The sequence below is a fragment of the Haliotis rubra genome, unplaced genomic scaffold (assembly GCF_003918875.1).
Source record: "Haliotis rubra isolate DU_JTF1 unplaced genomic scaffold, ASM391887v1 Scf215, whole genome shotgun sequence".
Classification (NCBI taxonomy): Eukaryota; Metazoa; Mollusca; class Gastropoda; order Lepetellida; family Haliotidae; genus Haliotis; species Haliotis rubra.
Window position 1 is genome coordinate 326,586 of NW_025766170.1, and position 15,160 is coordinate 341,745.

The window sequence follows — 15,160 nt, forward strand, 5'->3', positions numbered from 1 at the left end:
AACCGAATACAAAAACCAAACAGGAAAAAGCAATTTAGCTCCAGTGAGTGCGACATCGGTCATCAGATTGTTCATCACAACTGATCAGATATCTTATTTTCTTTTTCCTTAATTAAACCAGCAGGAAAACAAATGAGAGAAATGTTCCCACTACGCATTCTTTTTGTCAGTACTTCATACAATGATCATACTAACAGTCTCTTCCAAACACTTTATGAGTTTATATGTACTATCCTATCTATTTGCTACATTTTACTTAGTTTTCAATGTGAATATATAGGGTATAATGATCGAGCTTTCCCCACAAAGTTACCTTGACTCAGGCTTTGGACTAGTTTCTAAAGACAGACTATCCCTGTTGGTTAGCAAAGAACCAACTTGTATGTTTTCGTATCTGCAGAACTTGCAAGAGTGGAGAGTGACTACAGTACACGAACAAGCCCGAGTTCAGCAGCTTTCCTCAACTGTTCAATCAACATATACACAGATGCAACTGAGCATAAAAGACGAGAGACAAGTGTTGTATGATTTTTAATAAACAACTAAAATCATGTCTACACTGCCAGTACCCAGGACAACATATGTACAAACCTGACATTAATATACAGACTACTCACATGACAGTGTGGAAGCCAGTATCTCCACGCAAGGGATAGAGTTCACAGAGGCAGATAATTTAAAATTGGATCTTGTACACATACAAATAGTCATAACTCTCAGGACATCATGAAAATATAACTACCCCAGGTAATAGTTGGGGCATCACTCATTCAGTAGAGCCATAACACTTTTCACCTGGAAATCAACACATATGGACACTACACGTACAGTACATTTAATGGTTTGGCCATGATAAAAAAACAGCACACTTATTTGGCATATAATTAGCACAGATGTTGAGGATCCACTACACAAGAGTGTACACAAAATGTGTCAATGTATCATACAGTTCATACAAGTGCAGATATTTCATGTGTTGACGTAATTCCCCTGTGTACAGTAAGCACTTTGTGTAAGTTCGACAGGGGACGCTTGAATTCAGGCATTTTGATTTCCATAGTATCACTGCTTGCATGAATGGCATGAAGAAGGCAGGCAGACAGGTAATTCTGGCAGCACGTAGCATCAACTCGGGGCCTTACAACATTAATCAGACATATGGCAACAGTATCGACTACACGAAGTCATAACAGCATCACAAGGTATGAATGAAGATATTTCAGACGCTATCAAAACTTCATACATACAGTCTTCAACTGAAACGATGTGTATATGACAACTGGAAACAATATTTAGTATAACAAACATCAAGCAAATCACAATATTTGTAACCGTTTCAACTGAATGTAGTACTAACGGAAAAGAAGTCAGACAAAATATTTCTCTCATCATGACAGACAAGTGTTGACACTTTCACTGTGATTTACAGTTTAAGTTACCGGTACATATCTACAGAAGACAATATTAACTGCAGAAAGAAAACAGGTCCATCTATCACAATGGAAACGAGATAGCAACAGAAGAAAATAGTACAAGGTATGTAGAGGTAAGAAATGATTTCATGTACCGTCAATGGCTACATATTTCTAACACAATTTTCAGAGAATTCATTCAAGCTTATAATTGTGTATGTGTATACAGTGTTTGAAATGAAGGGATGTACTGGGGTCCATTGGGTATTGGCATAATATTTGAATCGTTGGTAACCCCAAAACTATACCTTCGGACTTTTGTGTTATCACAAGGACCCCTTGACAGTTTAATTTCAAACACGATATGTGTATAAATGGCATCTGAGACAAAGACCAATATCCACACAAAGTGCATGTCACTCTTTACGTTACTGCCATTTAAGAGCATCAGCCATGAATGGCATCCCATAGAAGATGTCAACATAACGGGAATTGTCGAAATGAAAGAGTGAGGGAAGAGTACAGAACATAGTGACAGGTCTTTTCCAGTGACCACAGTTACAAGACAGTGAACCACAATAAATATTTCTAGTCTTTTTCTTTAGACTCCAACAAGTTACACATTAACATACTGTTAACTATTTACCTTCATTATATATATATTTATATACAAGTATACAGATTCTACATTACCTTTGAGTAAATATGTAAGTATTTCACACTAGTATCAATATCAAATCTACAATCACTTGGCATGTAAATACATGTTAAAAATGTATGTATAATCAAAATGAATTTAAACTTTAAAACCTAAAGATTAAGCCAAACTCAAAAACTAAATTAAGAAGATTTTTGACAATACCAAAGAAATCCCTGACATACGATAAGATAACAATTGATCACAATTTGCTCTGCCTTCAACTCACACACAGTTTAACCCTTAACATGCAAGATTTATCTCACACGAACCTGATGTCATTCAAGTCCATACAACAGCACATACAAAGGGTTAACTATGTTCAAGGCTCAATCAGAATCCAGCACGTCAAGCTGGGACCATACAATTTACATCACAATGTATGAGGGAGGCTTCTGCCATGTACAATGCAGGACATCCATATTTTAAGTTTGAAAACATTGGTCGTAATATCTGGTAATACCAAAATTGATCAGCACAACATACTATTGCTTGTGCACCCTAACACTTACAGACTTAGAAGTAATATAGCTTCTGAGTTCCATAAATCTGAATATTCGTCTATCAATTACTTGTATTCATATAAAATATTTAGGTTTACAATACTAGCAAACTAGATATTAAATGAAAACATGAGTTCTTTTATTCCTCCCTCTTCTGTAGATGATAGACATGACTTTCTTTTAACTGGGTGTGGGAGATAAAAGGTCATCTTTTAAACTGGATAATGTTAATATCATGCACTTACTAAGCTTGTCGTTCTTCACAGTAAAATGGAGATGAAGCAGTATTATAATTGCCGAATTCGCATGGATCATCAATTTTAACATCCCATTCAGACTTAAAATTTAAATGTACTACTGAGAAACATATATCATAAGCTTAGCATTGTTCTATCATGCTTTGAGCTGCAAGGAATAATCCTGTGCAAATGTGTTTCGAAAAAATATATAATAGGATTGATGACAAACAAGTTACTTGAATTTTTCACTCAATTACATTAGCTTATTTGTGACAATTCATGATTTGGGTTGACATATGATATAGGGATCTGTTTTTTATCTTCATAAAAATGGACACCACTTTCAGCATGAAGGTTCTGAAAGGCTCAGCTTAAAAATATATGACACTTGTCAGGTCTAAAGATTAAATCTACATCTTTCAACTATTATTATAAATACTGGGAAAATTCAGATTATCTTTTTACTCATCTCATCAATTACATTTATACAAATCCAGAAAGTGTCCTTTGAAGGCCTGATAAAATGATAAATTCCTGGAATAAATATATTTAAAACAGTACAGTAGCAATATGCAGAATGACTAAATAATCAAGAATTTCTGGTCTTAAATTGCTGGATTGTACTGTCAGTCCACAGAAACAGAAAGTCTACATCACTACACATTGTAGGAATCTTCTTTCACTTTGCATTCTGGTCACATTTCAATAAAGGACTCCACTTTACCATTCATGTTCAAAGAGTTGGGACCCTCATGCATTTCTGGGGAAGAAGGTAGCTTGTAACCCAAACAATGCTTACAAGAAGCGAAATCTGTTTGTCGTACATTTGGTCATGTACTGAGTTCTCACAAATGAGGATGCATTTTATGGACGTTCTCTTTGTTGACCGGCAGCTGTAGTGGTATGCTGGGCAACTTGAGCTGCTTTCTGCTTTAGCATTGTCCAGTCAAATGTGTAATCATACTGATAGTTGAGGGTGCGGAACAAGATGCGGAACAGCTGTCGCAGATACATATAATCGGGTGCCTCTTCAAATCTCAGACCCCTGCAGTAATTTAAATACATTGCAAACTCTGCAGGGAAGCCTTTACACAGCACTTCAACAGGAGTTGACATCTTCTTTTCGCTGATTTTCTCATATTTCTGTTTCTTTGTATTGGCCTTTAATCCTTGCCAAGGGAGGCATCCCCCGATTGAAATACATCAACACGTAACCAAGGGACTCCATGTCATCTCGTCTGCTCTGTTCAATACCCAGATGAGCATTGATGCTGGCATATCGAGCTGTGCCAGTAAGATTTTTGTCTTCTCTGTATGGTATGTGTTGTTTGGTTCTTGAGTCTCGGAATTTCTTTGCTAACCCAAAATCAATAAGAAAGACTTTGTTACAATGTCGACCAATGCCCATCAGGAAGTTATCAGGCTTAATGTCTCTGTGTATGAAATTTTTGTTGTGGGTGTATTCAATGCGTCCGATCATTTGGTCAGCAAGCATAAGAACCGTTTTCATGGTGAACCGCCTGGAGCAGAAGTTGAACAGATCTTCCAAACTCGGCCCAAGGAGATCCATGACCAGGACATTGTAATCCTTTTCATCACCAAACCATCGGATATGAGGTATTCCAACTCCTCCCTGCAGTATTTTGTAAAGCTTACTTTCATAAAGTAGTTGTGGGTGGCGAGCTTTCAGCGATTCTAACTTCACAGCAACCTCTTCTCCACTGTGTATGTTGATCGCCAAATAAATGTCGCCAAAACTTCCACTGCCGATTTTCCTCACAAGACGGTATTTCTGGCCTACTATGAATTCACTTTTAGCACGAGACGTATCTGCTTCGCTAGACATGTTGGTATGGTGTTCAAAAATGCCTTAGAATCAGAGAAAAGAGGCTTATTTTTCACCTTTTAGATTATCTGAATGGTTGCCATCTTGGGTGTTTCAGTGTAATAAACCTGGCGCTCCCAGGGATCTTTGCACCAGCCCATAATCCTTCACGACCAGGAAGTACGCATGCGTACCGGAAATACGACACAGTGCTAGTGGTATATGACTAACAACAGATTTTAGATTTTTAATATAACAACAGTCGCCAAACGGTGCACCCGAAACACCCCTAACAACCGCACTAGTCCAATTTGATATTCTCAACAACCACATATTTGGTTTGTCTAGGCGACAACCCTATTTCTCAGTAATGCGTTACATTCATAATTATTAAAACTGTCATGGACAGATGTAGTAGTGTCTTAGATTAATGATCCATATTTCAAATATTCTCTTGCTCATGAAAATAAGGTCTCATTGAAATTCTGAGTTCACTTGAATATTTATATGTAATTTTGTTCATAATGGTCTTACATCTGTCTTATTTTGCATCCAGTTACTAACATGTTGCAAATGTATGAAAACATAGTTATTTATGATGTTGCAGTGATCAGTCAACATCATTTCTAAAAGTTGACTTATAATCCACAGAACTTGATTTTCCTTTATCTTTACAACTCCTAAAATGCCTCTCAAAGAAGAAATTATTTCTATCACAAGATTGGACCACAATAAATCCTTAAATCATATTGAAAAAAATTATATGTTTAAAAGCAAATTATTGTTCTGACACTAAATGTCCTTATGAGACTCAATATCTGCAAAATTAGAGATTATTAAAGAAATATAAGTGAATTGTACTAAATAATTCCTTATCAACTGTAAACTCATGTTTTGGGGAGTGATGTAGCATAAGGCACCTTTCATTTGAGTGCTGGTGCAACAATTAGGCAAAACATGACTGACTGCAAAATGGATGTAGTTGCTAACATTTGGAAGAGCTTATACAATAGTTAAATGGCTAAGGAATTTCTTGAGTGAGGGTGGGGATATTGTTTTGTTACTGTAAAAAGAAATAGTTTCCATGAAGACTGGAGTTTAAGATATTTAGATTAGTGGGATTAAATTATAAAATACCAACATTTTCTGACAAAACTGTCTCACCTCTTCATTGATATATGTTGTATTACACAGATTAAAAATTAAAAATATTTGCCTTACTTAATCAAAGTGGGATGTACTGGAAACAAAAACTGGTATTTTTTTGCCAAATTAGGTACACTGTGAAGGCCTTCTTTCCTTGAACTAAGAGGCATTTGCTTCCAACACAACAAAGCATTAGTTTTGCTGTTGGTCATGTTCTCAGTGAAATACAAGACACCTCTATGAAGCCATAATATCACCCGTAACTAAATTGATTTGGCATGAATTATGAAATTGTTATTCAATTTGGATAAATTTAGCTGACAGTCACTGCAGACATTTGGTCAAAGACCAGCTTCAGAGTCACTCCTGATAAATATGTAAGGTGATGAATGTAAGGAGTGAGTGAGTATGGTTTTACGCCGCTTTTAGCAATATTCCTGCAATATCACGGCGGGGGACACCAGAAATGGACTTCAGCACGTTGTACCCATGTGGGGAATTGAACCTGGGTCTTCGGCGTGATGAGCGAACACTTTAACCACTCAGATACCCCACTGTCCCCTGAATGTAGTCACTTGTGAAGTGAATTTCAGATATCCATACATATTCACATGTATATGAAATACTTTTATCTGCCAGGATTTAGAGTTTGTTTTTAAATATGTTTTGTGTTTAATTGTGTCATATAGTGCTTTAATATATCCTGTGTTTTGGAATATGTTCAAACATGCTTTAATATATTCGGTGTATAAGTGTTTTAAGGTTTTCAGTGCAGTGAAAAACATGCACAACATGTTTGCTCCATTTCTCCAGCAAGAACTCTTAAAAATGGCCAAATCAGTAACCTTCATACATGTTTGTCATCTGTGGGTTTGCATTTTGCTGTGTTTAATAAATGAATGAATACTTGGTGATTCTCTCCTTTATATAGTATGACCAGAAAATATTGAGAATTTTAGGAATATGTTTAATTGGACCAGCTATCAAGTGCTTGGTTTCATTCAAGAGAGACAACTCCGTTAATACTTTTCCATTAGTTTGTGAGAGTTATCCCCCTTTGTTTACTTGCTAGCAGACGACATTTTCAGTGATCCTCAGTATGGATGATTTATAGAAGAGGAAGTTGATTTTAGAGTATAATAACAAGGACATCAGATCAGCTAAAGTGTTTTCAAGTAGAACAGGCATCCCTTTGCCCACTGTTTATCGTGTTTTGAAATATATTGCAAATGGATATGGCATTGAGCACCAGGGAGGCACAGGTAGGCCCAGAAACTTGACTGTCGGTGACAGGAGGCAGCTTGGTATTCTTGTTTCTAACAACAACGAATGAGTTTAGAAAACTTAAGGCTGGATATGATTGATAGAGGAACTGTGGCTGTCTGTCAGGAGACAATTAGAACTGAGCTGCATGCAATGGGTTGGCAGAAAGGTCGAGGAATTCCATCACCGATCATGAAACCTGAACAAAAGGAGCGAAGGTTGAACTGGTGCTTACAGCATAGAACTTTTAACTGGGACAATGTGATTTTCTCAGATGAAAGTTCTGTGTGGCTGTTTCCTAATACACTGAAATTCTGGACCATACAAACTGAAAAACATTTGTATCAGCGCCCAAAGTACAGTCTGAAATTTAACGTGTGGGATGGCATATCTGTGTATTTGAAGGGAATATGAACAGTGAGCGGTACACAGATATTCTCGAGGGACATTATTCCACCTGCTCACGTGTCCTATGGACATTTTTTGGATTTTCCAGCAGGACAACGACCCAAAACATCATTCAAAGCATTCACAGGCCTGGTTTCGGACCCAAAATATGACATTATTAGATTGGCCAAGCTATAGCCCTGACCTAAATCCAATAGAAAATGTTTGGGGACTTATGAAGGAAAGTGTCAATTAGAAAAATCTGACAAATATTGCTGAAATGAAAGAAGAGGTGGTCTGATATTGGGACAGCATGGACCACGACTTTCTAACTTCTTTGATCAGTAGTATGCCCCGACGCATTGAAGCCTGCATTGCTGCCCATGGTGACTTGACAAAATACTAAATGTGCACCTGTCTTTGAATCTGGAGTTATGTTCTGCTAATATTCACACTTAAAACGTGAGTAATGAGGGGGAAAACTAAAAAATTTACAATCTTTAAATTCTCAATAATTTCAGGTTGTACTGTATTTATGTATAAACCAGCAGTCACAAGTTAATTTTATTATCAAACTATCATTTTCTACCTCTATATTCACAAATAACATTATTTAATGTCTCAGATATCAATTTCGAAATGATTTCAACAGATCAGTCATGTGTTTAACTTCGAAAGATATTTTAGGGGATCAAAAATATTTTGTTCATATATGTATTTAGTTCATGAAGCGCTTGAGTTTTTTGTTCTATGTACGGTGTTTTATCTTGTACTGAAATGTACATTTTATTGCTATTCATAAACATAAACTAATAACTTGCATTAACAACATTAAATTCGGTGAACAGTAATCAAATGCTTGTTTAACTGGTATTTTAAACATATGATGTAACAACTGATTTGATGTTTTTCGTTAACTTGCTCTTCTCACAACAGAAGCACTTTCCTGTCATATTGAAAGCGTAATATGTCTAACGGTAAATAGTACCTGCTAAAAATAAACTCGTACAACACCTCGAAGCCGTGATAAACGGCACAAAAGATAACGCAATGTCCGACTTGTATATTCCTATGTGATACCGATGTGACAAGTGTCTGCTGATAAACCGAACTAGAGAAAATGAAGAGAAACGTGACCGTTACGAGACAAGAATCACTTGTTGTACCGGACGTTCAGAACCCGTTTGTACACCGGTTGCATTTCGGAATCTTGGACAAAATTCAGGTCTGATTTACTTCCCACCATAACATTAAGGATCGATCAACATTGGTATTTAGAAAATATATGTATGCAATAATTGATTAATTAAGTATTAATTGTGATAAATGAATACGTGTACCTGTATATGCATGCATGGTCAATTCAGTTGTGACAGTAGTTACGGAAGAGGCGTTGTCGTAACTTTGATTGACCACCCATCCTCAAGCTTTTGATTGTTTCATACAAACGTACGCAATAAATTCGAAGTTATAATATTTGTGTTTAGGAATGCACAACTTATATAGACATCCAAACCACAGTGAGTGGGAAGAAATACTTTATATTACTTGTTTGGGGAGTGTACTTAAAGTAAAGGGAATAATTATTAGCAATGTTCAGTGACATCCAACAAATCTTTAGGATTCTTTCAATAATTTTTTTAAGGTTTTCTTCATTTCTGGTCGCACGTACGCTATCAGATGAGTCTTTTTAAAAGAAAAGGTTTTACTGGGGACATTTTGATAGTGGCATGAAAATTATCTGTTTTAACCATGTCATTACTTGCTATCACTAGGTCACAGAGGTCCCTGTTGACTAAACCTGTTAAGATGTATATTATTGTCCTTGACTTTTCAAGTATGGCAAAAATGACATTCATATGATATACAAACAGCAGCATTCTTGCAGAAATGAGTGTATTTTTCAAAATAACAGTAACTTCCTTCTTTCACGAGATAACATTTTTTGTTTATGAATATGCTCTGCTGAAACTGCCCTGACAGAACACTTCCTCGTGAAAAGTTAGGCATTCTGTTTGTTTTTTTATGCACAGATTTTCATAACTACAAACCTTAGTTTGTAATTCCATAGGAGTATGGTTTTCTCTTAACTTGAATCACAGTAGAAAAGAAAAATACTTTCCAGTTTTTTTATGGGAGGAGTTTTAGATCTGTATTTTTATTCTCTCAGTGAAATAGATCATTGTGCTTGTAATAATATTTCAACAGATATTGTTTTCAGGGACAGGGAAAATAGAATGTTCAGGTTATGCTAGTGTAACATTTTCTTGTAAAGTCATGTTTATGATATTTATAAGTTGATCGTCAGATCCAGACCTGATTATTTAAAGAATGCTGCCATATTGCTGGAATATTGCTGAATGCAGTGTTAACAACAGCCAAGCCAAGAAACTAGTCCTTTTGTGCCAAAACTGGTGGAAATCAGGAAAATCTTGTAATCTCATTAAAATCAATTGTTATTGTTCGCTATTGCTTCACTGCCTTGGCAGTTAGAAGTCGCCTATTATATTCGTTTTCAATATATAGACATAATAGAGAGTGGGTTTGCTTGTCTGAATGCGTGGCTCACACATACAAGGAATTTAAAAGTTTTAACTGATTAGGTGTACAGAATCTTAACATGTCACAACTCCGATGGAGTTGTCCTTAGATCTTTACTGTGACAGGTATCATATCAGCATATGACTTTAATGAGATTGACACACGGGTATCATATGAAAGGTCTGATTTTAATGAGATGGGGGCAAAACTCCATTAATGCAACTTTACATTGTTATCATATTTTCATAGTTGAATACCTGCCACACAGATTAAGCAGTGTTCAAAACTATAATGGCTGACAGGTTGTGCTATTGTATCTTGAAATAAAGTTGCTTTTTAGCTTAATTGCCATAGCAGCAATATTGAATTTGTCATTTGACCCATTTTTCAACCATTGAACATTATTGTGAAATGTGGGTTGCAGCATGCTATAACTGAAGGCACTAAAGTACTATCGGAAATAGAAAAAAATTGTTTTTTAGGCTGTTACTCTGTATCCCTAAAATTTACACAATTGCAAATAGCATCTGTCCAAATAACCCACATCGGCCTAACTGGGCGTTCAATGGGATCGCTTATAGGATATCCAGGAAAGCATGTTTACTCGTAAAATCGGGCCAAACTTAGAAAAAATAGGAATGGCTGCTGAAAACAATAGATCAGACTATAGATGGCAATTAGCTCGCTCAGCCAGGTATGACGACGGACCATCAACTCACTTGGCATGAAATGCACGTGCTGCTCACAGACACAAGGGGTCATCTCAAATATCTTTTATGCTTTTTCATGTGTATTGAATATGTCTCTACTTATTATCTAATCTTAGCTAATATCTCTATCCCCAAGCCCGACCCCAACTACCGTCAGCAACAACCGTCTTGGTTTTGCTTTTGAGACGACCCCTCCTACCTGTTTCTTTTTATAGTGATAGTGAGACTCAATGGTAGTAGCCTTACATCCTTAATAGTTTCAGTATTAAAGTTGTTATTTTTACGTCCTGCTATCGTTTATTACGAAGCTAAGTCTAATTTCAAAATGGACATTAAAAAAGTGTCATTTGTTATACATTATTATCGTACACTAATTTGCATAAAGCCATGGTCTGCTCCAAATAAGTCTCTTCGGACTTTGAAAAAACCTGCATTGCTCATTTCTGCACTAATATCTCCTCAGTAAAAATCCCTTTTTAACGTTTCCTATCTCCCTACCACTGAGACTGTAGTTAGGCCGAACTTAGTTCAACAGATATTTCACACTTTCTCATATTAACTACCTAAATTGAAGGTATAAATGTGAAAAAACAGTTTTTTTCTATTTCCGACAGTACTTTAGTCGGAAATCAGAGCCAAATCAAATTTCAAACGGTTAAAGCATTGGCTCATAATGCCGAAGACCCGGGTTCAATTCCCCACATAGGTACAATGTGTGAAGCCCATTTCTGGTGTACCTCTCCGTGATATTGCTGTTTCCCCTTATAGTGATAACACTGATATGAACAAATCATGGGGCCCTTTTCTTCTTGTGAATTGCATGGATTAGTAGCCTAGCTTACAGGACATCGAACAAAATTTTATTTAATCTGTTTCTCGATCCACTGAGCTTTGATAGCGTTACAACACATCCTAACTCTATACTTTATCATAGGCTAACAGTAACAACTGGCGTATCACTATGAACATTTTGTAAATAGGGGCTTCAGACTAGTGGCTAAGTTAGTAGACTGCACAGGGATCGGATATACCATGATTGTCTTTTCCATGACATTAATTATTTTCATTTTGTTTCAGATTGTGATTATGTCAGTGACAGTTGCCCCTATCCGGCTTCTGCTGGCAGGAATGTGTTTGGTTCTAGCGTGGCCATTAGCAGCACTGTCACTTGCATTTCGTACAGAAGAAGAAAAGCGTAAACCTCTGACAGGATGGCGCAAGTATGTACTCTACTGAACGTGATGGGAAACATTTATTCTTCCTATGTTATTATAATATTACCCTTCTATGCTTTTGTAGTGGAGTATTGCTTATTGATGGTATTGTGTCCAGATTCTTTTTAATCCGACTGAAAATGTATAGTATTTTCAAGCAAAGTGCTTGAAGTCAAGGCATCAATCTGAAAAGTCTCAAGGATGACAGATTAGAGCTTTATTGAGCAGGGTCTGTTTCACAGTTTTGTTTTCTAAAACACGACTATCATTTGTTAACAGCTCCATCTGTGACCAAGCATTTATGCATTCTGCAATTTAATTGTAGGAATAACTTCATTTCTCCATGTATATGGAAATAACCTTTCAGCTGCATATCTGTTGACATTTTTGGTTACAAGTTAAGCAGTTCAGGGGATTAGCAACCTTTCTATGAAGCATAACACATTGTGAGCTCTTTACCATGATTCTGCAGCAATATTCTGTCAAGATGCTGCGAAGTATAACAGAACCATGAGAACAACAGCCTAGATTATACAGGGTATTCTGATCTCCATTGTATTATGATTGATATCCTGAACCCAAATGCTATTATAAGTTTGTTTTTTTGAGTTCGCTTCATGTTGAAATTATCCGTCTAGTCAAATTAATTGTGCATTAAGTCTTCCAGTTTGACAAATATATCAAGAGCTCACTCACATGACGCTTCATTTTCAAATTTAGATCTATGTCACACTGTAGTTGTATATTTCTTAATTTCATGATCTAGATCTAGATCTAATGTTTCTATTAGGCCACATGGAAATGGTGATGTCACTTCCAAGACAAAACTGATGGTGAATGGGTCCAGGACATTTATCACAGCAGAATAGCGATGTAATACATGGATTAATCGAAAATGTGTTAACTGTAGCCAATCCTGTTTTTGAAATGACATGCTTAGTGTCTGTTTGGAATCTTGAAAAAATTAATTTTAGTTTTATTCAGTTAGTGTGAAGTTTCATCTGTACCTTTTTTCAGTGGTTTCTTTAATTCTTTTGTTTGGCCATATCTTGGATTATTGGTGTATAGTCACACTGTCTCAAACAACACACATATATCAGCTCACCCCATTGGGATTCCTGGTTAGAGTATGTGCCCAGTTTGTGTCATTCGAATCTAATACAAAACAACAATTGCCTGGTCCAGACCTTATTATTTACAGGCTACCATTATATAGCTGGAATATTGCAGTGCGGTGCAAAATAACAAACACACACACAAACAATATATTGATTAGGAATGTGTAAGGTTTCCTCTATTGAGAGTATAGGTTGTTTTTGTTTTGTGTTTCTCAGAAATGATATGTCTTTAAATAATCTTTTTGAGTACAATTTGTTTTGAGGGTCAACATTTCCAGTGTTTCAGTTCTCTGGTATATACCGGACTTTGGCCGGTAAAATTTGCCCAGGACCAATAAATTTGGAGGCTATCAGTCACCGTGTCCGGTAAATTATCCAAACTAAAATGTTACCGAAATTAAATTGTGATATTACGATTAAGTTCTAAGAAAACACGATGTAGAAACGAAATGGTATGATGTTTTATGAAAATATTTACATGAACTTGATGAAGGTTTTTTGTTTGAGAAATATGTAATTTGGAATTGCTTTATAAAGTGGTTGTTTTTAAACAATTTTGAAATATGTCCAAATCTTTCAATTTTGACATAATGATCTGATTTATGTCATGTGATTTCATCTTATTTCACGGTTTTATTTATTGTGTCAGTGTAGATCCCAAAGTGTATTCAATTGTATAATGATCTTTTTTAAATTATTATTTCACAAAACAATACAGAAGTTTAAACATAAGAATTTTGTAGGGACATAATTGCAAGATGAACAGTATTTAGAAATTAAAGTACTTTATTTGATGTAAGGGCTGCAACAACAGCCTAGGAATGTTTTTATTTGCGATGGCTTGTGGGCTAACTTATGCATTTTCCTCGATTTAAGAAACAAATGCATTACCAAAATGGGAATAATGAGCCAGGATTACTTATTGGCTTTCTTGGATTTAGATTTGATCAGCTGACTTCTCTCTAATTCATTAGTTCTTGCATGATTGCAAAATTAAAAATGTTGGATCTCTTCTATCAGTACATCCAAGTTATGTACACTTTTTCAGTTTTTGCCAAAAATGTTTGAGTGTTTAACTGATCTAGGCCCTTGTCCTTAGTTTCAGAAGATTTTCTAGGTATTGGATGGACAATAGTAGTAGTATGAGTTTTCTCAACTAAACAGAATGTTACTAGATCAGTCTGAGACTTCAGCCATATGTCTGCAGCTACTACTACAAGTGAAGGGAATTTGTGTTTGACCTGGTATGCTCAGCTTACAATAGTACATGTCAATTCTAGAATCAATAGAAAATGATAATAAGAGAATAATTAAGGATAGCAAACCCAGAGGTTGTCAGAGCATTGTAGCAGTAACATACGTTATAATGTATGTACATATAGACATGTTTTGGTTAGGGCTGGGACGATACACTATGTCACGATACGATACATATCGCGATATTTTACCTGCAATACGATACGTATCATGATACATACACCTTGAAGGAATGACACAGTATTAAGATTTAAAATGATTTATTTCAAGGTATTTGTGTATAACAATAACACTATTGTAATAAACAAACAAGTAACTCTATCATACTTGCGTATTTTTCTAAATATGTACTTGATCATGATTAAGATAATACTGTTTTTAAAAAAAGTCTATCGTTTTATATCGATACACCAGTCCATAGCTGTATCAAACTTTAATGTATCGCAATGTATCAGTGCATCGGTGAATCGTCCCAGCCCTAGTTTTGGTATTTTTATCCATCTATGAAACGATTTGTCTTTCACAAAATATTGTTACAGTCAGTTTATAGATTCATTTAATAAGTGCTAACTACACCCAAGATTGTGTTAAGAGGACAGGATGGCCCTTATGTCAGTGTGACCTGGTACATATGATCTCATACACTGCTGATGTGATGTTACATGTAATACCTGATTTCCATAATAACAGGCCTCAGACAAGATACTGGCCAGCTAGACAACTGATAGCCATAGCTTAGCATAATATAGCCATTATATTTCTTCTGACCCAGATAGCTAGTGCAGTAAATATGGACTAGAGACATTACTGATAAATGCCTGAACCAAGTTATTAGTTTGATTAATGGC

At 35.8% G+C, this 15,160-nt stretch overlaps 2 protein-coding genes across 3 annotated transcripts in view; one reads left to right on the plus strand and one right to left on the minus strand.

The window, feature by feature from the left end:
• Nucleotides 1-515: 515 nt before the first annotated feature.
• Nucleotides 516-4,838, minus strand: LOC124276893 (casein kinase I-like). The gene is given in 2 exon segments (XM_046712561.1): nt 516-4,045; nt 4,047-4,838. Coding segments are annotated over 2 exon segments (981 nt in total). The 5' UTR covers nt 4,698-4,838; the 3' UTR covers nt 516-3,715.
• Nucleotides 4,839-8,475: 3,637 nt separating this feature from the next.
• Nucleotides 8,476-15,160, plus strand: part of LOC124276894 (lysophosphatidylcholine acyltransferase 2-like) — a 45,029-nt gene continuing 38,344 nt past the window's right edge. For both annotated transcript variants that reach the window (XM_046712563.1, XM_046712562.1), the window contains exons 1-2: nt 8,476-8,697; nt 11,801-11,943. In XM_046712563.1, the coding sequence (XP_046568519.1) occupies nt 8,593-8,697; nt 11,801-11,943 (248 nt within the window). In that variant the 5' untranslated portion in view covers nt 8,476-8,592. The remainder of the gene's footprint in view (nt 8,698-11,800; nt 11,944-15,160) is intronic.